The sequence below is a fragment of the Lagenorhynchus albirostris genome, chromosome 6 (assembly GCF_949774975.1).
Source record: "Lagenorhynchus albirostris chromosome 6, mLagAlb1.1, whole genome shotgun sequence".
NCBI lineage: Eukaryota > Metazoa > Chordata > Mammalia > Artiodactyla > Delphinidae > Lagenorhynchus > Lagenorhynchus albirostris.
Window position 1 is genome coordinate 54479204 of NC_083100.1, and position 24861 is coordinate 54504064.

Below are 24861 nucleotides of genomic sequence, written 5' to 3' on the forward strand. Positions count from 1 at the left end.
TCTTGATATTCTAAGATCACAGTGGTCTCCTGTTTTAACTAGTTCTGAAGTTCCTTTATCCATATGTTCACTGCTATGTGAACAATTGTAGCCTTGCCTGATACCTGATTTTACCAGTCATGAGGTCCAAACACAAAGGGAAGAAGAGGCAACATCTTCATTTGTGTTTTTGAACAAAATTAAGAAATTGTACAGATTATTTTAATCACAGTTTAATTGGCTTGCAAAATAATTTTAATTGCTAAAATAAACGGGAAGAATTCCAGCTCATTGCAAGGCAAACACCGTGCATTTAGAACATAAGTTTACTTTCAACTTACTATATGCAATCATTTTTTCCCTCTTCCTTTCATGATTTAGCTATTCTAAGTTCTTCCTTTATATATATAAACCCAGCAGCACAATGGAGGCAAATATATATGTATACATATAAATACACACATATAAACTTGCCTAGGCATTTCAACATAAAAGTCCTCCTAGTAACTATGTAAAGGTAACTGAGAAACTATAAAAGCCTAAAATTCCCTTAAAAGATTCCAAACTATTGGTTAGAATTATTTTCAAATACACATATGCTATACAAATGATTATAAAACAACTTTTCAAACTGTTTACCTGAATGAACTAAATGCACCAAAAAATATATATACACACACACACACATACATATATATAGTAATGCCATTTCATATATTTTTTTCTTCCAGTTTTATTGATATATAATTGATGTACAGCACTGTATAAGTTTAAGGTGTACAGCACAATGATGTGACTTACGTATATCATGAAATAATTACCATAATGTTTCGTGAACATCCATTATCTCATATAGATATTAAAGATATAGAAAAAAAAATTTTCCTATGATGAGAACTCTTAGGATTTACCCTCTTAACAACTTTCATATGTAACATAGAGCAGTGTTAATTATATCTATCATGTTGTACATTACATCACTAGTACTTATTTATCTTATAAATGGAAGTTTCTACCTTTTGACTGCCTTCATCCAATGAACCCCCATCCTCACCCCCCACCCCCAGAAAACACAGATCTGATCTCTTCTTCTGTGAGTTTGTTTGTTTTTGAAGTATAATTGACCTATAACACTATATTAGTTCCTGGTACATAACATAGTGATTCTATATTCCTGTAGATTTCAAAATGATCACCATGATAAATTTAATTACCATGCATATATTCTTAAACTGCACCTTTTTTTTTTTTTTTCAAAAAAAGGTGGTCACACGTTCAGAAGGAAGAGTTCATACACTTACTCTGCGGGATGTAAAGTTAGAAGATGCTGGAGAAGTCCAACTAGTAGCAAAAGATTTCAAAACGCAAGCCAACCTCTTCGTGAAAGGTAATCACATGGCTTATTTTTTAAAACATGTATAACGCAGAGGTTCATAAATAATGCCAACTCTCTATCTGTATGTGGTAAATACCACAGATCATTAAAATTCACCAAATATCAGAAAGTCTAATTTTACTTTTTGACTTAACAATATAGTTCACAGACTACTAAAAAAAAAAGCCAAAATTGTCTAGAATAGGTTTTACTTCCTTTTTCCATCCCCACTGTTTTTACTGCATTAAAAAACTGCTGGAGGAAGAATTATTATCAATAGGTATCTATCACTCTCTTAACCAAGATTTGGCTATTATTTCCTTGATGTTTCATATTCTCTAAAAATGCTTTTCCTCTGTATATAAAAATAATGATGAAACATCATTATTAGACGAAGACATCTGAGTGGAATCAAAACTTACAAATGAAACTTAAAAACAGAAAAGCCCTCAAGATACAAGAGGAAAATTGAGGAGGTGCTGAAACTCTTGGAGAAGGAAAGGAGAAATACCTTGGCTAATTAGTATGATTCTTTCAGAACCCCCAGTTGAATTCACTAAACCTCTTGAGGACCAGACGGTCGAAGAGGAAGCCACTGCGGTATTGGAGTGTGAAGTATCCCGAGAAAATGCTAAGGTGAAATGGTTCAAAAATGGGACAGAAATTCTCAAAAGCAAGAAGTATGAAATTGTTGCTGATGGCAGGGTCAGGAAACTTATTATACACGGCTGCACCCCAGAGGATATTAAAACATACACTTGTGATGCTAAGGATTTTAAGACTTCCTGTAACCTGAACGTCGTGCGTAAGTATTCTTCTTACACAGCACTTTTCACTTGCAACTCTTTGATAACAACAACAAAAAAAACCCACTTTTTTGCATGCCCTTCTTGGCCTAACCACATTTCTTGGCAACTTACAGTATCGATACTGACGTAACATGATATTTTATGTGTTTAAAAAGAAGAGAGGTCCTTCCACTACATCTGGTCTGAGAAGGGCAGAGTGATCACTTTTTGCTATGCTTCTCACTGAGTAGTGAGAGATGTGCTCTTTGTCTACATGGGGTAAGCCTACTGCAGGAATATCTCAATACAGATGAGGACAAATTGAATTTAAAAAGACAAGAAGGGTGTCATAAAAAAAGAAAAAGGAAAGGAAAGGAAAGCCATTGCCACTTGGAAGGAAAATGAATTTTCAGGTATGAGGAACCACTAGAAAATGATCATGAAATTTCAGTCTGAATAGGAGCACACTAGAGGTCTGCTGTAATATGATAAAGCCCATTCACATAATGCTGTCTCTGAGAATAAGAATGGAAAAGAAGATGGAGAGAAGCCTGTATCCCTTGAGTCCTATAAATGAAGAGAGCACTAATGGTTTTTAGCACTACTTCTTCCTCTGGTGGAAAATAAAACATCTTTTTTCAGAATGCCACATGCTAGCTCATTTTTTTTTCATTCATTCATTTGTCCAGCAATAATATTTTAGTGTCTTTATTTTTGTGCAGTATTTGCTATTGGTTTAGTTGCTTCCCATCTGTCAGCAGCTCATAGTGGCTTTGATTGTGCTTCCATGCATCTTGGTCTGTTTTATTCTTTCCACTTTGTGGCTGTTCTGCTTTCGCTTATGACAGAATAGCTTCTTGGGTCTCCTTCTTCCCTTTGTTACCTACTTTATCTCTATTCTAAGAAGGCTCAGCAACAATGAGCATATCTTCAAGCCTATTAGCCAGCACTTGTGTCCCAGAATTTCATTGATCAAGAAAGGGCATCTTGGGAAGGACTCACAAGGAACCCTGAAAGAAGGAAGGGCATGTGGGCAGCTCTCCAATCCTATATATCCACCAACTTAATTCTGGAGATAAATGAAACCAGAGATTTAAAAAAAAAATCACCCTTCCATTCAAAGCATGTTGTTTTGTCACACTAATGGACTTTATACCTGACTTATACGTTACCTCTTTGAAGCTGACACACACCAAAAAAGCTGAATGTATGTGATTTCAATTGCAAACTCATGTCTCTTAGCCATAGACAAGACTGATCATAGCTTTTCAAGCTGCACTATCATTGAATTCTTCTAATTTCTCAAAGATTATGCTGCCTGCCTTAAATAAGATAACGATTCTTTGCTACTGGTGATTCCTTTGACGATATCAACTTTCAACTCTGGAGAAGTATCAATGAAGATATTTCCTCCAGCTTTCATTCAGAACTGAGCTGGCGATAGATAGACAGATAGCAAGAATTAGTTGGACATATATTATGCCACATAATTTTATGAAAACTAAGAGATATGTAAAATGCAAAGTATCACAACTGAATGGCAGCTCCAAGTGATTTCCAAATCAGCTGTAGCCTGCTAATACGAAAAAGCCTGCAAAAGCACCACAGTACGTCAGAGTGAATTTCTAGAAACCTCATTCTGAATTCTGATGACCTTCTCTTACAGCTCCTCATGTGGACTTCTTAAGACCACTCACCGATCTTCAAGTTAAAGAAAAAGAAATGGCTCGGTTTGAGTGTGAAATTTCCCGTGAAAATGCCAAGGTCTGTGATTGTGTGGTTGCTAACTTGTGTTTTCTGATAACTTTGTTTACTTTTGGTCTGACCAAAATGAAAAAAACAACAAAAAAAAGAATCAAACCTCTCTGTAGTCATCACTTTACTTTTAGATCAATGATTATTACTTTAGTGTGAGATACATACTTGATTTAATTGTTCTCTTTTTAGTATTACTATTATTCGTTTGCTATTACTTGAAAAACACTGGACTTGCAATCAGGAGATTTAGATATTATTAATTTGAACCATAAGAAATTGATGTTTTCTTAGGTTAAAAACAATCAAATAAAAAAAAAACAATCAAATATCAGCAATTTCATATGTCTCGACTCAGTACTCCTGGTTGCCATTAACTACCATTGGCGAGTCAACTTTGAGTCCCGGAAAACAAAGGAGTTGGTCTGCATGAAATCCAAGGCCCTCTACGGCTCTAATACATGATCCCATTATTTTTAATAACTGATAATAGTATCACAGCTGCTCACTTAATAATTGAAGCAGTTCTTGTTTTTTGGGGTTTGGTTATATTTACCACTTTGGTTCTTCTTCATAATGTAAAGTCTTATTGACTGCTTTTAGAAAAGCTTAGGATCATAGTTCCTCTTAAGGACACACATGTGAAGGGACAACAGAACTGATAAAGGTATTTTTTTTATCTTAAATATAGGTTCAGTGGTTTAAAGATGGTGCTGAAATTAAAAAGGGCAAAAAATATGACATCATATCTAAGGGAGCAGTCCGCATTCTTGTCGTCAACAAATGTCTAGTGGCTGATGAAGCAGAATATTCCTGTGAAGTAAGGACAGCGCGAACTTCCGGCATGCTGACGGTCCTGGGTAAGAATGAAGTCTTTCTTTGCAGGAGTATATGTGTTGGGAAAAAAAAGAATTTCCAGTTTAATTCAGTGTTTCTTGTTTTTAATTCTTCTTGCAGAAGAAGAAGCTGTCTTTACAAAAAATCTTACCAACATTGAAGTTAGTGAAACAGACACTGTAAAACTGGTTTGTGAAGTCTCCAAGCCCGGAGCAGAAGTAATTTGGTACAAAGGGGATGAAGAGATCATTGAAACAGGAAGATATGAAACACTTACTGTTGGACGAAAGAGAATCCTGATCATTCAGAATGCTCACCTGGAAGACACTGGCAACTACAACTGCCGACTCCCAAGTTCTCGAACCGATGGCAAAGTCAAAGTTCATGGTATGAAAATTACAGTGAATACTATTGTATTTTAAGAAAATCATACCTGTTGCATGTAAGGTACAAATGCTTAATTTTTCAATATCTTGCAACTTTTTCTTTCCAGAACTTGCTGCTGAATTTATCTCAAAGCCTCAAAACGTTGAAATACTTGAAGGAGAAAAGGCTGAATTTGTCTGCTCTCTATCAAAGGAAAGCTTTGCAGTCCAGTGGAAGAGAGATGATAAGACACTTGAATCTGGAGATAAATATGACATAATTGCTGATGGCAAAAAGAGGATCCTAGTTGTGAAAGATGCCACATTACAAGATATGGGCACTTATGTAGTCATGGCTGGGGCTGCCAGAGCAGCAGCTCACCTGACAGTAATTGGTAAGTTTGTTTGTGCTTCTTGGATTTACTTATATTTGCATCTACCACATTAGTACTTCTTCATACTACAAAATCTTGTTGATTGCTTTCAGAAAAACTCAGGATCATAGTTCCTCTGAAGAACACCCGTGTGAAGGAACAACAAGAAGCTGTCTTTAACTGTGAGGTCAATACCGAAGGTGCCAAAGCCAAATGGTTCAGAAATGAAGAAGCCATATTTGATAGTTCAAAATACATTATTCTCCAAAAAGACCTGGTCTACACCCTCAGAATTAGAGGTGCACAATTAGATGATCAAGCCAACTATAATGTGTCTCTGACCAATCACAGAGGTGAAAATGTTAAGAGTGCAGCCAATCTAATTGTAGAAGGTAAGTCACTTATTTGACATTAGAGATTAAAAAAAATCAATTTCTATGATGAAAACAATTAAAATCAACATTCTTCTTCTCCTTTCCAACAGAGGAAGACCTTAGGATCACTGAGCCTCTTAAAGATATTGAAACAATGGAGAAGAAATCTGTCACATTCTGGTGCAAGGTGAACCGTCTCAATGTAACACTGAACTGGACCAAAAACGGAGAAGAGGTGGCTTTTGACAACCGTGTTTTATACAGAATTGATAAATATAAGCACTCTCTAATCATTAAAGACTGTGGCTTCCCAGATGAAGGTGAATACATTGTCACTGCTGGACAAGATAAATCTGTTGCTGAACTTCTCATCATAGAAGCCCCTACAGAATTTGTGGAACACTTGGAAGACCAGACAGTCACTGAGTTTGACGATGCTGTCTTCTCCTGCCAGCTCTCCAGAGAGAAAGCAAATGTAAAATGGTACAGAAACGGGAGAGAAATCAAAGAAGGCAAAAAGTACGTGAGAGCTTCTCAGTCTCCATTTCTGTAGCTATATATACAAGTTTGCCAATTTAGTGGTCATTATGCAAGCTAACCAATAATTCAATCTCTTCTTTTAGATACAAATTTGAAAAAGATGGCAGAATACATAGACTCATTATAAAAGACTGCAGGCTGGATGATGAATGTGAATATGCTTGTGGAGTAGAAGACAGGAGGTCTCGAGCTAGACTCTTTGTGGAAGGTACATATTAAGTGAAAGGATGATTTTTAATTCTAGTACATTTTTAAATGTTGTTAATCCCAATACAAACATGTTTGTATTTATTTCACATTTTCTTTTCAGAAATCCCTGTTGAGATCATCAGGCCTCCCCAAGACATCCTTGAAGCCCCTGGTACTGATGTTGTCTTTTTAGCTGAGCTCAACAAAGATAAGGTGGAAGTCCAGTGGCTAAAAAACAACATGATTATTGTCCAGGGTGATAAACACCAGATGATGAGTGAAGGAAAGATACACAGGCTACAGGTCTGTGACATTAAGCCCCGTGACCAGGGTGAATACAGATTTATTGCCAAAGACAAAGAAGCCAGAGCTAAGCTTGAACTGGCAGGTAAGTCCCTTTCTTTTATTTTCAAACATCCTTACAATACCACAGATACTGGGTAGGTTTCAGATTTCACAGTTAATTAATGAGAAAATGTTTGTGAAAGCTTTTTATTCCGATTAAGCCTTGTCCACATGTTAACTATTCTAATTCCTCTTACCACCAAGTGTCCTGAGTAAGAGGAAATTGATAGCATTGCTCTTTACATGCGATAATCTTGCACAGTTCCTGGCACATGGCAGCTGTTCGTTAACTCCTAGAATTAGCCTATTGCCCTGAGAGTCTTCCCGGCAAACCCAGACCTAGAGACAGGCCCATTCCTTTCTACTTTCCAAATCCCTGTGGGGCCTCTTAGGTCTGTTCTCATCCTGACCCAAGCTTCCAAGACATCCTTAGAGGTTGGCACTTTGAAAGAGCCATTAATGTACCTCTTGTGCATAAGAACAAGTTTATCTGGTTTATCTTGAACTAAGTATGAGGTGCCTATTTTATATAAAAAACAAAAAACCAAAAACATGTTCTGTGCACTATATTCAGGCCTCTGTTATTATTATTGGCAAAGAATGGAGATTTTGTGGTTTCATATCATACTTAGTCCTCTATTCTTCAGAGTCTGATAATTTGCAAAATAAGCCGTGAGAACTCTAAGTCAGCTAGTGTTCTCTCCTGTAAAGTTACTGTGACATGTAACCAGTATTTGCTAACAAATGCATAGTAAAGAAGCTATGGCATAGCTGGACTACAATAAATAACTCAAAAGCATTCACATATTATTTTTCTCACTAGCCGCACCTAAAATCAAGACAGCTGACCAAAACCTGGTGGTTGATGTTGGCCAGCCTCTGACCATGGTGGTGCCCTATGATGCCTACCCCAAGGCAGAAGCTGAGTGGTTTAAAGAAAATGAACCTCTATCTTCAAAAACTGTTGATACTACAGCTGAACAGACTTCTTTCAGAATTTCAGAAGCCAAGAAAGGAGACAAAGGAAGGTATAAAATTGTGCTTCAGAACAAACATGGAAAAGCAGAAGCATTCATCAATTTACAAGTTATAGGTAAGCCCTTGAGTCACTTGGACTTTATTGGCAAAGCACAACTAAAAGCGTGATAACACACTAAAAAAAAAAAAATGTATATGTGAATTCCAGATGTTCCTGGGCCAGTACGTAACTTAGAAGTGACAGAAACATTTGATGGTGAAGTGAGCCTCGCTTGGGAAGAACCATTAACTGATGGTGGAAGCAAAATCATAGGTTATGTTGTTGAAAGACGTGACATCAAGAGAAAGACCTGGGTTCTGGCCACTGACCGTGCAGATAGTTGTGAGTTTACTGTCACTAGACTACAAAAAGGAGGAGTTGAGTACCTATTCCGTGTGAGTGCAAGAAACAGAGTCGGCACTGGTGAACCAGTAGAAACTGACAGTCCTGTAGAAGCAAGGAGTAAATATGGTAAGAAGTTTTTAAGTAAATTGTAAACTAGCTTATCTTTGCTTTTATCCCTGAGATAACCTAAAGCCCCTGTTTTCTGGATATCCAGATGTTCCAGGCCCTCCTTTGAATGTAACGATCACTGATGTGAACAGATTTGGTGTCTCATTGACATGGGAACCACCAGAGTATGATGGAGGTGCCGAGATCACAAACTACGTCATTGAATTAAGGGACAAGACTTCTATCAGATGGGAAACTGCCATGACAGTAAGAGCTGAAGAACTGTCTGCAACTGTCACTGATGTGGTGGAAGGACAGGAGTACAGTTTCCGGGTTAGGGCCCAAAACCGAATTGGAGTTGGAAAACCAAGTGCAGCCACACCCTTCATCAAAGTTGCTGATCCAATTGGTGAGTCCATCAAAAAAAAAAGGGAAATAAGTAATCCATTTAATCAAGAAATTAAGCTTATCGATTAAAATAAATCAAATTAAACAGAAGTTAATGAAAAGAACATCAGAAAAACTTGAACAAAATTGTAGAAATCCAGACTGGGCCTGCTTGTATCCAGTGAATATGGGGATGATAGAAATGATTACAGCATTATCTTAATAAGCTGTCACTGAATTAAATGGTATGCTCCAACTCTTTCTTCCAATCCAGAGAGACCAAGTCCTCCTGTGAACCTAAACTCCTCAGATCAGACTCAGTCATCAGTTCAGCTCACATGGGAACCTCCTCTGAAAGATGGAGGAGGCCCAATATTGGGCTATATAATAGAACGATGTGAAGAAGGAAAAGATAATTGGATTCGTTGCAATAAGAAACTTGTCCCCGAACTGACTTACAAGGTAGGGCATGTGTATCTAAAATAAATAGTCGGTAAATGATCATGGACTTAAACGTATATGTATTTTACAAATATTGATTCATAATTTTAGGTTACTGGATTACAAAAAGGAAATAAATATTTATATCGAGTATCTGCAGAAAATGAAGCTGGTGTTTCAGATCCATCTGAAATTCTTGGTCCTCTAACTGCTGATGATGCATTTGGTAAATGGATATTTTATTTTTAGATTTGGGAATAGCACATAGCTACTTTGGGGTACCAGGGATTTAAATACAGTACTGGAAACTCATTAAGTTTTCTTTTTGGTAGTTGAACCAACAATGGATTTAAGTGCATTTAAAGATGGCCTGGAAGTTATTGTGCCAAATCCTATCAAGATCCTGGTTCCAAGTACAGGCTATCCAAGGCCAACTGCTACCTGGTCTTTTGGAGATAAAGTACTAGAAGCAGGAGACCGTGTGAAAATGAAAACCCTATCTGCCTATGCTGAGCTTATCATTTCTCCAAGTGAACGTCCAGACAAGGGCATTTACATGCTGAAGTTAGAAAATCGTGTGAAAGCAATTTCTGGGGAGATTGATGTCAGTGTAATTGGTAAGGAACGAAACTTTTGTGATCTAAGGTGATTTGACAGTATTAACAAATATTGGTTCAAGCTATTAATGACTTCTGACTGCAATTTTTTTTTTCCAGCTCGCCCAAGTGCACCCAAAGAACTGAAATTCGGTGAGATAACCCAGGACTCAGTACATTTGACTTGGGAACCACCAGATGATGATGGAGGAAGTCCATTAACCGGATATGTTGTTGAAAAGCGAGAAGTCAGCCGGAAAACATGGACTAAAGTGAGTTTTGAGCAGCAACTACAGAAAAGAGAGTGGGGGAAATCCCGAAATGTCGAGATGCCTTGCAAAGTTTTTATGTTTTTACCTTTACCTTGCTGAAAAAGCACCTAAAACTTTTTAAAATGTATTGATGCTAATGCTTCCTGAGGTAGTTCAACCAAGATTTGGTGTAATTGCCTCATTTTGTGAGCCTTACCAGATTTTCAACTAGGTTTATTAAAAAATAAAACAAAACTTACCTACTCAGTTGGTACCTGGTAAGTATCCAATATGCCCTTTTAAGCTATAAGCCATTCTAAGGACACTAAGTACTTAACTCCCTGGTGGTCATACTTCTTCTCACTCCACTAAATTACCTTAGTTGGCCTAATCTGCCATTTTCTCTCCTCAGTTTATACCATTACTGTTTTTTACCTTAATTTATCGTATTTCTAATAACCAAGCTGGTAGAAAGAATCAACACCTTATTTGCCGACTTTTTAATGTGTACAAACTATGAAGCAGTTCCACCTTACATTAGGCGTCAAATATTATGTCTTACTTCGCAATTTTTTCCTTAATATGAAATCAACGTAAGAATAATCCTTAGCATTCAAAACAACTTCCATTTGTAACTCTGCTCATGGTAAAAATATTTTGACTTAGGCAGAGTTTTTGGAAAACAGTTTATTAACTGTATTGCTTTGTCCCAGGTTATAGACTCTGTGAGCAACCTAGAATTCACAGTTGCTGATCTTGTTCAAGGAAAAGAATATTTATTTAAAGTCTGTGCTCGTAACAAGTGTGGCCCTGGAGAACCCGCATATGTTGATGAACCTGTAAATATGTCAGCTCCTGCAAGTGAGTACATTCTTGATATTTTCTTACGTAGCCTCTTGTTACCTGTTTTTGCTTTTATTTTTATTTATGTATGTATTTATTTGGCCATGCCACACAGCTTGTGGGATCTTAGCTCCCTGACCAGGGATCGAACCCATGTACCCTGCACTGGAAGCACAGAGTCCTAACCACTGGACCACCAGGGAATTCCCACCTGTTTTTGCTTTTAGACCTGGAGTTGAAGTTATGGGGGAAAGACACAGGTTGGCAGTATGGAGATTTCATAGATGGCCTATCTAAGACCGACTCTCTTTAAAATGCTATAGCGGTACCTGACCCACCAGAGAATATTAAGTGGAGAGATCGAACAGCCAAGAGCATCTTCCTAACATGGGATCCACCTAAACATGATGGTGGTTCACGCATCAAAGGATATATAGTTGAAAAATGTCCACGTGGTTCTGATCGATGGGTCGCTTGTGGAGACCCAGTTGCAGAAACAAAGTAAGTTTTTAAATTATTTGGCACAAAAGTAAATATTTACTCTTACTAAAATGGGCTTTCTTTTGGAAAATCTAAATGTTAAGTTTAGAACTTCCTTGGTGTGCCTGATTTTTTTTTTTTTTTTTGCGGTACGCGGGCCTCTCACTGCTGTGGCCTCTCCCGTTGCGGAGCACAGGCTCTGGACGCGCAGGCTCAGTGGCCATGGCTCACGGGCCCAGCCGCTACGCGGCACGTGGGATCTTCCTGGACCGGGGCACAAACCCGTGTCCCCTGCATTGGCAGGCGGACTCTCAACCACTGCACCACCAGGGAAGCCCCTGCCTGTCTGATTTTTAAAAGTGTCCTGCTGCTGAACTTACCCTTTAATCAAGGTTTTCATTAGTTAAAATGTTGAAGCAATCCAGAATTAATTTAAAGGATAGTATTATATCAGGGGTATGAATTTTGGAAATATTATGAATACTACACAATGGAACAGATTAAATGCATTAAGTAAAATATCCTATTTTGTTTTCTGACAGAATGGAAGTAACAGGTCTTGAAGAAGGCCAGTGGTATGCCTATCGCGTGAAGGCCTTGAACAGGCTAGGAGCTAGCAAGCCAAGCAAACCCACAGAAGAAATCCAGGCTGTGGACACACAGGGTACTTACTTTTGGTTTTTGCTTTATCAGTCAGACTTTTGACTTTAATTCTGCCCAAATTTGGTAACATCGTAAATAATCTTTTCCAATTCAGAGGCTCCAGAAATTTTCCTCGACGTGAAGCTCCTTGCGGGTCTCACTGTAAAAGCAGGAACTAAGATTGAACTTCCTGCCACTGTAACTGGCAAACCTGAACCTAAAGTAACCTGGACAAAGGCTGATATGCTTCTGAAGCAGGACAAAAGAATCACCATTGAAAGCGTTCCTAAAAAATCCACAGTGACGATCGTGGATAGTAAGAGAAGTGACAGTGGCACATACATTATCGAGGCCATGAACGTCTGTGGTCGGGCCACCGCTGTGGTAGAAGTGAACGTCTTAGGTAAGGGAGGCTCTCGTTTTAAAAATGGGCAAACTCGTTCCAGCTACTTTTGAAAATAAAACATATTAAACAAATGCTTTTCTCTGAGTGTGTACTGTCATCCACAGATAAACCTGGACCCCCAGCTGCTTTAGACATCATGGAAGTGACCAACGAGTCATGTCTTCTCACATGGAACCCACCACGCGATGACGGCGGATCTAAAATCACAAACTATGTCGTGGAGAGAAGAGCGACCGACAGTGATATGTGGCACAAGCTCTCGTCAACTGTCAAGGATACAAAGTTCAAGGCAACCAAATTAACACCCAATAAAGAATACATCTTCAGAGTTGCTGCAGAAAACATGTACGGTGTCGGTGAGCCAGTTCAGGCCACTCCAATAACAGCCAAATATCAGTTTGGTAAGTTTCTCATTAATCAGGTGGCTAAAAAAAAAAAAAAAAAAGATACTTGTGTCAAAGTTGGATTTAGGTGTCATATTTATATACAGGACATATAACACATACGATTATCCTGTCTATAGATCCACCTGGACCTCCAACTCGCCTAGAACCTTCTGATATCACTAAGGATGCAGTGACCCTCACATGGTGTGAGCCAGATGATGATGGTGGCAGCCCCATCACGGGTTACTGGGTTGAAAGATTAGATCCTGATACTGATAAATGGGTTAGATGCAATAAGATGCCAATAAAGGATACAACATACAGGTACGCCCAAGCTCTCCATTAAGATGTCAAAAAAGTGGTGTATATAAATTTTCATTCTTTAGCATTCCTTTTGATTATACCTGATTATATATTACTATAAAATTTTAAATTATTTTTACTTATCTTTTCTATTACCACATAATTTCAAAAATGATATAAATTCCATTGAAGGGCACATTTCTTACCATAAAATATAAACTGTCTGGAAGTTCCAAAGTGTTTGGTCCTCTAGTATATTATGGTAATGATTATTATTATAGATATTATAATTAGATTGGTACATGTGACCAAATCTAAAGTGTGTGACAGTTAAAAGGCAATTTTTAATTTATATTGAAATATTTCAGTTAAATATCCAAACCAGTTTTTCACAATTTAAATAAATTAGCTGCTTCTATGTGAAATAAACAGAGGTTTCTCCTTCTTATCGTGGTATTCAACTCACACTTTGTTCCTAATTCAGAGTGAAAGGTCTTACCAATAAGAAAAAATACAGATTCCGTGTGTTGGCTGAAAATCTTGCTGGACCTGGAAAAGCAAGCAGATCAACTGAGCCAATCTTAATAAAGGATCCCATAGGTATTATTCATATATTTTCTGTGATTATTTTGAAGCTTATATTAATTCCTTTTGGCAAACCTCAATAATGGTTTCATTTCATTGGCTTGCAGATCCTCCATGGCCCCCTGGAAAACCAACCGTGAAAGATGTAGGCAAAACATCATTAATGCTGAATTGGACAAAGCCAGAACACGATGGAGGGGCAAAGATCGATTCTTACGTCATTGAAATGCTAAAGACTGGAACAGAGGACTGGGTCCGAGTGGCCGAAGGGGTTCCCACCACCGAGCATTTGTTCCCAGGGCTCATGGAAGGGCAAGAATACTCATTCCGAGTTAGAGCTGTGAACAAGGCGGGCGAAAGTGAACCCAGCGAACCCAGTGACTCTGTGCTTTGCCGGGAGAAACTTTGTAAGTCACTCTTAATTATTTCATCCCTGCTATCTAATCTCTTAGTGACTACTAGAAAATTTAGAGAAGACTGAATATTGGACAATAAGAAATTGAATTTTTTTTTCCTTCAGATCCCCCATCACCACCTCGCTGGCTTGAAGTTATCAATATTACAAAAAATACAGCAGACCTAAAGTGGACAGTTCCTGAGAAAGACGGAGGGTCGCCCATCACCAACTACATTGTGGAAAAGAGAGATGTGAGGCGGAAAGGCTGGCAAACAGTGGACACAACTGTCAAGGACACCAAGTGCACAGTGACCCCACTGACCGAGGGTTCTTTATACGTGTTCCGAGTTGCTGCAGAAAATGCCATAGGACAGAGTGACTATTGTGAAGTCGAGGACTCTGTCCTGGCCAAAGACACCTTTAGTATGCTCTCTAACTTCATCTTTGTGACACCATTTGTAGTGTATTGTCACTTTTCTCCCTGGTTTTTCTAACCACTGAATATTTTGCTTTCAGCCACCCCTGGACCACCCTACGCTCTGACAGTGGTTGATGTGACGAAAGGACATGTTGACCTGAAGTGGGAACCACCTAAAAATGATGGTGGAAGACCAATACAGAGGTAGAATTTTACTTAACCCATAAAGAAAAATTTACATTCAGCTGAAAATTCTTTATTCATGCTCACGAAATGCTTTGTTATTTCAACAGATACGTCATTGAGAAGAAAGAAAAGTTAGGTACCCGTTGGGTGAAAGCTGCAAAGACCTCAGGACCTGACTGTAACTTTAAAGTAACTGATGTCATTGAAGGAACAGAGGTCCAGTTTCAGGTTCGGGCAGAGAATGAAGCTGGAGTTGGACACCCAAGCGAACCTACAGAAATCCTGAAAATTGAAGATCCAACAAGTAAGTAGTGTTGATTATACGAAGGATATTGTCTAGAGCTTGATGATGAGACTGTGGATGTGAATGTTTCACTCTCTTTTCAGGTCCTCCTTCGCCTCCCCTTGATCTGCATGTGACTGATGCTGGGAGAAAGCATATTGCCATTGCTTGGAAGCCTCCAGAGAGAAATGGTGGAAGTCCTATTATAGGATACCATGTTGAAATGTGTCCAATAGGCACTGAGAAATGGATGCGAGTTAATTCTCGCCCAATAAAAGACTTGAAATTCAAGGTTGAAGAAGGTGTTGTGCCCGACAAGGAGTATGTTCTGAGAGTGAGAGCCGTCAATGCTGTTGGTGTCAGTGAGCCATCTGAAATCTCCGAAAACGTGGTTGCCAAAGACCCAGACTGTAAGAACAGTTTCTTTTTATAATTAATAAAGTAGGCTTTACTCATGCACTGCATTTTGACACACCCTTTTTTCCCCTTTTGGATTATCTCTTACAGGCAAGCCAACAATTGATCTGGAGACTCATGACATTGTTGTCATTGAAGGTGAAAAATTAAGCATTCCTGTTCCCTTCAGAGCTGTCCCAGTTCCAACCGTTAGCTGGCATAAAGATGGCAAAGAAGTTAAAGCAAGTGATAGATTAACAATGAAGAAGGATCACATCTCTGCACACCTTGAAGTTCCCAAGAGTGTCCATGCAGATGCTGGAGTTTACACCATTACCCTGGAGAATAAGCTCGGCTCAGCAACTGCCTCAATCAATGTCAAAGTCATAGGTAATCATTCTTTGATGAAACACCGGACATCCTTCACCTGTTGGGAAAATTGGTTAACTCTGCAATGTTAGTATAAGTGGCTTCATGAGCTGGCCATTTGTAAACTAAGTGTCCTTTCAGATTATTTCTTCCCATATGAGAAGCAAAGCAATTCTGAAGAGATGAAATTGCTATTTAAACTCTGATTACACTAATTTACTTCTGTTGTAATTATTTGCATGTGAAGTACTAATTTAAATAAAAGATATGGCACACCCAAAGAATGTTTAAATAACCAATATTCATTTATTAATTGTATTTGTATGTTTTCATAGTGTTCTCAACCAGGAGAGGTAACATTTTCTGCCCCCTTCCCCCCCACACATGGATGGTGTTTCGAAATTTGGGGGGCCATTTTTGCTTGGAACAAAGACTAAGGGGGAAGTTACTGACTTAGTAATTGGGAGCCACGGATGCAAAATGGCCTGCAATGTCCTACTCAGAGTGTGCTCTTAATATGCTGACTTTTCAGGTTACAATAATAATTGTCAATTTGATTTCTAATAGGACTACCTGGACCATGCAAAGATCTTAAAGCAAGTGATGTGACCAAGAGTTCCTGTAAATTAACCTGGGAACCTCCAGAATATGATGGTGGAAGCCCAATTCTTCATTACGTCCTAGAACGCAGAGAAGCTGGGAGGAGGACGTATATACCAGTCATGTCTGGTGAGAACAAACTGTCTTGGACTGTCAAAGATCTCATACCAAATGGTGAATACTTCTTCCGTGTTAAAGCTGTCAACAAGATTGGTGGAGGCGAATATATTGAACTGAAAAATCCAGTCATTGCTCAAGATCCGAAGCGTAAGTTTGAGCATGAATGTAATAGAGCTAAGAGTTAATATGCATTTTTTTTAAGAAGATGGGTTTCCCTATATTAACAGGTTTTTTCTTGTTCTTCAGAGCCCCCTGATCCACCTGTAGACGTTGAGGTACATAATCCTACTGCTGAGGCAATGACTATTACATGGAAGCCACCTTTGTACGATGGAGGGAGTAAGATAATGGGTTACATCATAGAGAAGATTGCTAAGGGTGAAGAGAGATGGAAGAGATGCAACGAACACCTGGTACCAGTCCTGACCTATACAGCAAAAGGCCTTGAAGAGGGAAAGGAATACCAATTCCGTGTGCGAGCAGAAAATGCTGCTGGTATTGGCGAACCTTCTCGGGCCACTCCTCCAACCAAAGCAGTAGATCCTATTGGTAAGCTGTGTTTAATGGGTTTGCCATTTTCCCATCGTAAAAGAAATGAGAATAAGGTTTTGTCAGATATTTTAATCAGAATTGAAAACAATTACTGTTTTTAATCATTGCAGATGCCCCGAAAGTCATTATGAGAACAAGCCTAGAAGTGAGACGAGGTGATGAAATAGCACTCGATGCAATTATTTCTGGGTCACCTTACCCAACTATTACATGGCTAAAGGATGAAAATGTTATCACACCAGAGGAAATTAGGAAGCGGGCAGCACCCTTGGTTAGGAGGAAGAAGGGTGAAGTTCAAGAAGAAGAACCATTTGTCCTGCCTCTGACACAGCGTTTGAGTATTGACAGTAGTAAAAAAGGAGAATCTCAGCTACGTGTCCGAGATTCTCTCCGACCTGATCATGGCCTGTTTATGATCAAAGCTGAAAATGACCATGGTATTGCAAAAGCTCCTTGTACCGTCAGTGTGCTAGGTAAGTAGGTAAAACTACACTTTACAATGGAAGAAAGTTAATATAAGAGTTTTGCGGGCAGTTAATAGAAGTGGGAAATAGCTTCAGCAAGGTATCCTCGGTCCCAATTTTTTCTCCTGGCTATGTAAAAGAAATCAACTGACCTTGTTATTCATTAGCTAATGTGATACAAAGATAGACAGATGTAGAAAAAACAGAGGTTTATGTCACAGAAGCACACTGTGTTTAGAAGCTTAGAAGCACACTAAACATTTACATTTTCCAGTGCTACACAAAATTTTAACCACTTCTGTCTTTCGAAATATCAGATATACCAGGACCACCAATCAACTTTGTATTTGAAGATATTAGAAAGACCTCAGTCATCTGTAAATGGGAACCACCCCTTGATGATGGTGGCAGTGAAATTTTAAACTACACTTTGGAAAAGAAAGACAAGGCAAAACCTGACTCAGAATGGATTGTCATCACTTCAACACTTAGACATTGCAAATATTCAGTGACAAAGCTGATTGAAGGAAAAGAGTACCTCTTCCGTGTCAGAGCTGAAAATAGGTTTGGGCCTGGACCACCATGTGTCTCAAAGCCACTTACAGCTAAAGATCCATTTGGTAAGGATCTTTAGCATTTAAACTTTGCCTTTTTATCATATGTTGGTATATACATTATCACAGCTTGTAAACTTGAATTTTCATGTCATGCTAGGGAATTAATTCAAATATGCCTTTTTAATTTTAATCAGAACCACCTGATGCACCCGATAAGCCCATTGTGGAAGATGTCACCAGTAACAGTATGCTAGTGAAATGGAATGAACCAAAAGATAATGGAAGCCCCATCTTGGGTTACTGGCTTGAAAAACGTGAGGTGAATAGCACACACTGGTCTCGTGTCAACCGAAACCTTCTGAATTCTTTGAAGACCAATGTAGAAGGCCTATTAGAGGGACTCACCTATGTCTTCAGAGTATGTGCCGAAAACGCAGCTGGACCTGGAAAGTTCAGTCCCCCCTCAGATCCCAAAACAGCACGTGATCCAATCTGTAAGTAATTCCTTAAGAAGAAAGTGGGGTATAGCATGGTCACTATAATTAACAGTACTGTTTTATATTCTTGAAAGTTGTTGAGAGTGTAGATCTTAAGTGTTATCAAAAAGTGGTAATTATGTGAGGGAGTGGTGGTGTTAACTAACATTATTGTGGCAATCATTTTGCAATATATACATGTATCAAATCATCACATTGTACACCTTAAACTTACATGCGTTATATGTCAATAATATCTCAGTCAAGCTGGAAAAAAATCAAACTAAATACTAGCAATGACTATAGACAAATGTTGAGGTTGCAATGTAAAATTTTAAACATCTGTATTTATAACTTAAAAGCTTCACAAAGCAATAATTACCCATATTACATGCAACACACTGGGGAAAAAAAGGGGTCACGTAAGCTACTGCACATTTTAAAACCATCAGTGAGTTTTTTTTTTTAATAAATTTATTTATTTATTTATTGGCTGCATTGGGTCTTCGGTGCTGAGTGCAGGCTTTCTCTAGGTGCGGCGAGCGGGGGCTACTCTTTGTTGCGGTGAGTGGGCTTCTCATTGCAGTGGCTCCTCTTGTTGTGGAGCACAGGCTCTAGGCACACGGGCTTCAGCAGTTATGGCACGTGGGCTCAGTAGTTGTGGCTCGTGGGCTCTAGAGCACAGGCTCAGTAGTTGTGGCACACAGGCTTAGTTGCTCTGTGGCATGTGGGATCCTCCCAGACCAGGGCTCGAACCCGTGTTCCCTGCATTGGCAGGCAGATTCTTAACCACTGTGCCACCAGGGAAGTACCCATCAGTGAGTTTTGATTTCTGTGTCTGCATTCATTCTAGCTCCACCTGGGCCACCTGTCCCAAGAGTCAATGACACAAGTTCCACAACTATTGAACTAGCATGGGAACCCCCAGCTTTCAATGGTGGTGGGGAAATTGTTGGCTACTTTGTTGATAAGCAGCTGGTTGGCACAAATGAATGGTCCCGCTGCACAGAGAAGATGATCAAGGCCCGTGAGTACACTGTCAAAGAAATCCGAGAGGGTGCCGATTACAAACTTCGAGTGAGCGCTGTCAACGCTGCAGGTGAAGGACCGCCTGGAGAAACAGAACCCGTTACCGTGGCTGAACCACAAGGTACTTAAAAGTTACATAAATAAGATGATGGATATTTTCCCAGTATGAGATTTTTTTTTTCCATCTTTCTTGGGCTAATGTATGACTGTTCTCTTTCAACAGAGCCTCCAAATGTGGAACTAGATGTTTCTGTCAGGGCTGGGATACAGATCGTGGCTGGGAAGACTCTCAGAATTCCAGCTGTGGTAACTGGTCGTCCAGTGCCAACAAAAGTGTGGACCAGAGAAGAAGGAGAGCTGGATAAAGACCGTGTTGAAATAGAGAACGTTGGAACCAAATCTGAACTAATTATCAAGAATGCATTAAGAAAAGATCATGGCAGATATGTGATTACGGCTACCAATAGCTGTGGTTCTAAATTTGCAGCAGCCCGGGTAGAAGTTTTTGGTAAGGAACATTACATGGATTTCCACAGGATTTTTCCTAAGTGATACTATCTTATTGCATTGATTTTTTTGTTGCCGTTTTATTTTTCAGATGTCCCTGGTCCAGTTCTTGATTTGAAACCCGTTGTAACAAACAGAAAAATGTGTCTGCTTAACTGGTCTGATCCAGCAGATGATGGAGGAAGTGATATCACGGGCTTTATTATTGAAAGAAAGGATGCTAAGATGCATACTTGGAGACAACCAATAGAGACTGAGAGATCTAAATGTGACATCACAGGTCTCCTTGAGGGACAAGAATATATGTACCGTGTGATTGCCAAGAACAAGTTTGGCTGTGGCCCTCCTGTTGAAATAGGACCAATTCTTGCAGTTGATCCACTAGGTAAAAAAGAAGGTTTTCATTGTGTATATAAAGTAAATACTGATTGCTTCTAGTTATGTCACTTATGTATAGAGCTTTATGGCTACAAACTCCCAACAGTCTCAAGATCTATAGCTGGAATAATGAGAAAGTAATGAGAAAGGTAAACTAAATAACTACCAGCAACTTTATACCATGTTTACAATAATTTCAATGTAATTTTTGCACAAAACTGGGCATGGTTTTGTGTGCTGAAAAACCTGAATCACTGGAGCTTAGCATAACCTAAAAATAGTTTAGAAATATTACATCTTAGTAAGAAAATACACTGGAGTAATTAATTTAATAGTCCAGTAGTCGAAGAGAGTTCACTGTTTTTGAAAGATTACAGGACAGAAATCTGCCTTAGCGTAAATGCTTTAGTCTTCCTTTAGCCCCTCAAGTCATCCCCAGACTGGAAGGATGAGGGGGCACCAAAACCAGAAAGAGCCACCAAAGAATGGAAACCCAACCAAAGGAGATCTCCTCGACCCGTATAAACAAACAGGAAGCCCTAATATTACACACACTTGGTAATGCATGCTGACATCCCATCCTAGAAAGCCAAGTCTTTGAGGATGCCCCGTTCCCCAAGAGACAGAGGAGGTATTCCTCCACCACCACCACCACCACCCAAAAACAGGAACAAAATTACCTCCTCACTGTAACAGCTCATCTCAAAATGTCTACTACAGCTCAGGTTGTGCCAGAAAGAACAGAACAGAGTTGGACTTCTACCACTGAGATCTGCTTCTGGTTGCGATAACAGTCAAGAGTGGATTGGGACTAGTTTCACCATGCAAAGCTTATTCTTTCTATTTTGTCCTTCAGGACACAAAACTACAGCAGCATTACATAAATTCTCTTTCCACCCCCTGTTAAACCCACACTTGAGGCAACATGGTCCAAAGTGTGTTCAGTAGACATATCCATTTTCTGTTAATAAGAAAGGAACACTTGCTCTCAGCTGGTCACTCAAAGCAAAACTTCACAGACAGCCCTCCTAGGTCATTAAAATTAGAAGCTTTCCCACTGACAGAGGTAAAATATCTAAAATGCTAAATATAAAAAAGCATACATGCACCTCAATTTTTAATCAATAATCTTGACTATAGAGTTTACTAAGAAAAATTCTGACTATATGAACGCCTATAATTCTGTTAACTGAGATATTCTGAGGATTTTAAAGACAGATGCAACAATATGCCAAACAGAAACCTATTTTTCACATAATTAATCCGAATTGAAATGTGATTTCTTACATGAATACTTATTTCATTCTTGTCATTTCAACCTGCCTCTGGTTAAAGGTCCTCCAACGTCTCCCGAGAGGCTTACATATACGGAAAGGACCAAGTCCACTATCAACCTTGACTGGAAAGAGCCCCGCAGTAATGGTGGCTGCCCCATCCAAGGCTATATCATTGAAAAACGGCGTCATGACAAACCTGACTTTGAAAGAGTTAACAAGCGACTCTGCCCAACCACATCTCTTCTGGTTGAAGATCTTGATGAACACCAAATGTATGAGTTCCGTGTCAAGGCCGTCAACGAAATTGGTGAAAGCGAACCATCCCTGCCTCTTAATGTGGTCATACAAGATGATGAAGGTGTTGAATCTGAACATAATAATCATTTTAATGCACTTTATCTCACAGGTTGAGCAAACATCCTTATGACTTTGCTATCTTTTTTCCCCTTTCCCTTCTCTTTGCAGTGCCTCCAACTATTAAGTTGCGCCTGTCTGTTCGAGGAGACACCATCAAAGTTAAGGCGGGAGAGCCTGTTAACATCCCTGCAGATGTGACAGGCCTTCCAATGCCTAAAATTGAGTGGTCCAAGAATGAAACTGTGATTGAAAAACCCACCGATGCACTTAAGATAACCAAGGAAGAAGTATCCCGAAGTGAGGCAAAGACTGAGCTTAGCATTCCCAAAGCAACCCGGGAGGACAAAGGCACTTACACGGTGACTGCTTCTAATCGCCTTGGCTCAGTGTTCCGAAATGTCCATGTTGAAGTATACGGTAAGTGACACGCTTTCTTATAAAAAAAAAAGAAATCCAGTGTCTGTTTAAGAATTTGCTTCTCAATCTCCTCCTTTGGTTCCTTTTCAGATCGTCCATCCCCACCAAGAAATCTTGCTGTTGTTGACATTAAAGCTGAATCTTGCCACTTAACGTGGGATGCCCCTCTAGACAATGGTGGGGGTGAAATCACCCATTATGTCATTGACAAACGCGATGCAAGCAGGAAGAAAGCTGAATGGGAAGAAGTCACCAACACTGCTGTAGAGAGGAGATATGGGGTAAACTCTTCTAAGTATTTTCTTATGCACACTTAAAGGACATAACTCTGAATTAACATCATTCTAGCATGACCTTGGAATTTAATGATTAAACTCAAAACCACACACAAAAAGCTTAAGTATAGTTTTTAGCATCTTGCACATAAAGCCACGTAGTAAATACTTTGATATACAGATCCTCTTTTACTTGAGAGAGCCACTATTAGGTGCAATAAATTTACACACTCTCATTTTAAAAGACTTTCTCCATGTTTGAGTGGAGAAACTCAGATAACTGAGTTTATAGAAGTATTTCTTTTTACAGTCTTCCCTACCAAAATAACTGGAATTTTAAAACAAGTGAAAATCAATGTAAGTATATTGTTTTTAAGAAATTATTGTTCATCTGATTTCTAGATCTGGAAACTTATCCCCAATGGTCAGTATGAGTTCCGAGTTAGGGCAGTGAATAAATATGGAACCAGCGATGAATGCAAATCAGATAAAGTGGTCATTCAAGATCCTTATCGCACTCCTGGACCTCCGGGAAAGCCAGTAGTTTTGGAGCGCACCAAAGGGTCGATGCTAGTGAGCTGGACTCCTCCTCTGGACAACGGTGGCTCTCCAATTACTGGCTACTGGCTGGAGAAGAGAGAAGAGGGAGGTGCCTACTGGTCACGTGTTAGCCGAGCACCGATAACCAAAGTGGGATTGAAAGGCGTGGAATTTAATGTTCCCCGTTTGATTGAAGGTGTTAAATACCAGTTCAGAGCGATGGCAATAAATGCTGCAGGAGTTGGCTCTCCCAGTGAACCATCAGACCTAGCTGTTGCAGGAGATCCCATATGTAAGTATGCTTCCATTTCTGGAATTTATCAAGGGCAAAGCCACTAAATGGATAGCTCTGCTCTTAAAGTTCTTGTATATTTCTATGCCAAATTATTTCACTTATTAAAATAAAAAGTTTCATACTTATATAGACTATCAGAAGTATATATGTATGTGTGTATACATATACACACACACTATGCACACATATCTAATATGTACATATACATGTATATGCATACACATACATACAAAAACTCATACAGTGTTTAAACACTTAGATTAAATCTAGTATTGTATGAGGAATCACAATAAAAAGACCCTGGACTATAAGCTCCTCTCTGCTCCCATACCTTAAATAAACCTCTCTCTCATTAATTAGCTACTGTGGAAATTATCTCCCTCACTAAACAGTCAGACCCTCCAGTAGGAGTTCAACAAAAGCAAAAGGTTGTTAAATTTTCAATAGTATATATTGAATAAAGATATAAGATCTTCAAGCACAGTCTGTGAGGTCAAATAAAAGAAAAAAACAATTCTGAAAGATCTATGAGCAGATCGGTTCAAAAATTAAAATACCATGGCCTTAATGATTAATTTCATTTGCTATATAAATGGATTTTCTGTGGGAAAAAAAATTCAGCTATTTGTTCAAAAGACTTAAAATAATCTAAGTTCTATACAGAGCATATATAAAAAATGAATTAGCCATTCATCCTGCAAGCTGGTAGTAAACATATACTATGTGCAAAGAGCTGTCCTAGGCACTGGAGAGGAAAGAGCTATGGTTAAAAAGATGAATGGAGTAAAAGAATTTCCATAATCGTAAAGCACTGTCAGAAGTGTGAAGTGTGATGGGTTGTCACCCGATTAGGGACAGGGTCAACACCTACAGTAAAGGGCTTAAGATTAGTTTGTGTTCAAAGGTTTACCAGCTAATGATGAAATCATTTTTTAATCTTAATTTTATGGTAGGTTAAATTAAAATAAGCTTTTAGTAGAGAATATTGCAGAATCTCTTCAAAGGGACCTCAAAAGTAAAATAGCTTTTCACCGATTGTGTGTAAATAGAATATTTCTCTATCTAGAGCTAGTCAGTAATCTTTCTACTCCCAGTTAGTTGTTTGCTTTCTTTGTTTTAGCAATAATGCTAAATGAAGATAGATTTTCTTATATTTCTCTTCTCTAGAAGGTAATTTATTCCTTTGGCATTCCTATTTTAATATTTTAATAGATTAAAAATAAGATATGGTCAGGTATAGTAAAACATTCTTATAG

At 38.8% G+C, this 24861-nt stretch overlaps 1 protein-coding gene across 19 annotated transcripts in view; it reads left to right on the plus strand.

Moving 5' to 3' along the window:
- TTN (titin) overlaps positions 1-24861 on the plus strand; it is a 287195-nt gene that overhangs the window by 186043 nt on the left and 76291 nt on the right. For all 19 annotated transcript variants that reach the window (XM_060152562.1, XM_060152541.1, XM_060152543.1 and 16 more), the window contains 42 exons: positions 1243-1366; positions 1893-2159; positions 3809-3906; positions 4589-4757; positions 4855-5121; positions 5228-5494; positions 5587-5865; positions 5958-6366; positions 6471-6595; positions 6698-6964; positions 7745-8014; positions 8108-8410; positions 8499-8801; positions 9054-9241; positions 9332-9446; positions 9553-9837; positions 9937-10088; positions 10781-10928; positions 11234-11411; positions 11933-12054; positions 12148-12435; positions 12543-12839; positions 12962-13148; positions 13612-13727; positions 13820-14119; positions 14233-14532; positions 14626-14731; positions 14821-15017; positions 15101-15406; positions 15504-15782; positions 16329-16628; positions 16728-17030; positions 17144-17506; positions 17815-18117; positions 18249-18548; positions 19384-19680; positions 19783-20067; positions 20158-20451; positions 21780-22079; positions 22187-22495; positions 22586-22776; positions 23173-23602. In XM_060152562.1, the coding sequence (XP_060008545.1) occupies positions 1243-1366; positions 1893-2159; positions 3809-3906; positions 4589-4757; positions 4855-5121; positions 5228-5494; positions 5587-5865; positions 5958-6366; positions 6471-6595; positions 6698-6964; positions 7745-8014; positions 8108-8410; positions 8499-8801; positions 9054-9241; positions 9332-9446; positions 9553-9837; positions 9937-10088; positions 10781-10928; positions 11234-11411; positions 11933-12054; positions 12148-12435; positions 12543-12839; positions 12962-13148; positions 13612-13727; positions 13820-14119; positions 14233-14532; positions 14626-14731; positions 14821-15017; positions 15101-15406; positions 15504-15782; positions 16329-16628; positions 16728-17030; positions 17144-17506; positions 17815-18117; positions 18249-18548; positions 19384-19680; positions 19783-20067; positions 20158-20451; positions 21780-22079; positions 22187-22495; positions 22586-22776; positions 23173-23602 (10387 nt within the window). The remainder of the gene's footprint in view (positions 1-1242; positions 1367-1892; positions 2160-3808; positions 3907-4588; positions 4758-4854; positions 5122-5227; positions 5495-5586; positions 5866-5957; positions 6367-6470; positions 6596-6697; positions 6965-7744; positions 8015-8107; positions 8411-8498; positions 8802-9053; positions 9242-9331; positions 9447-9552; positions 9838-9936; positions 10089-10780; positions 10929-11233; positions 11412-11932; positions 12055-12147; positions 12436-12542; positions 12840-12961; positions 13149-13611; positions 13728-13819; positions 14120-14232; positions 14533-14625; positions 14732-14820; positions 15018-15100; positions 15407-15503; positions 15783-16328; positions 16629-16727; positions 17031-17143; positions 17507-17814; positions 18118-18248; positions 18549-19383; positions 19681-19782; positions 20068-20157; positions 20452-21779; positions 22080-22186; positions 22496-22585; positions 22777-23172; positions 23603-24861) is intronic.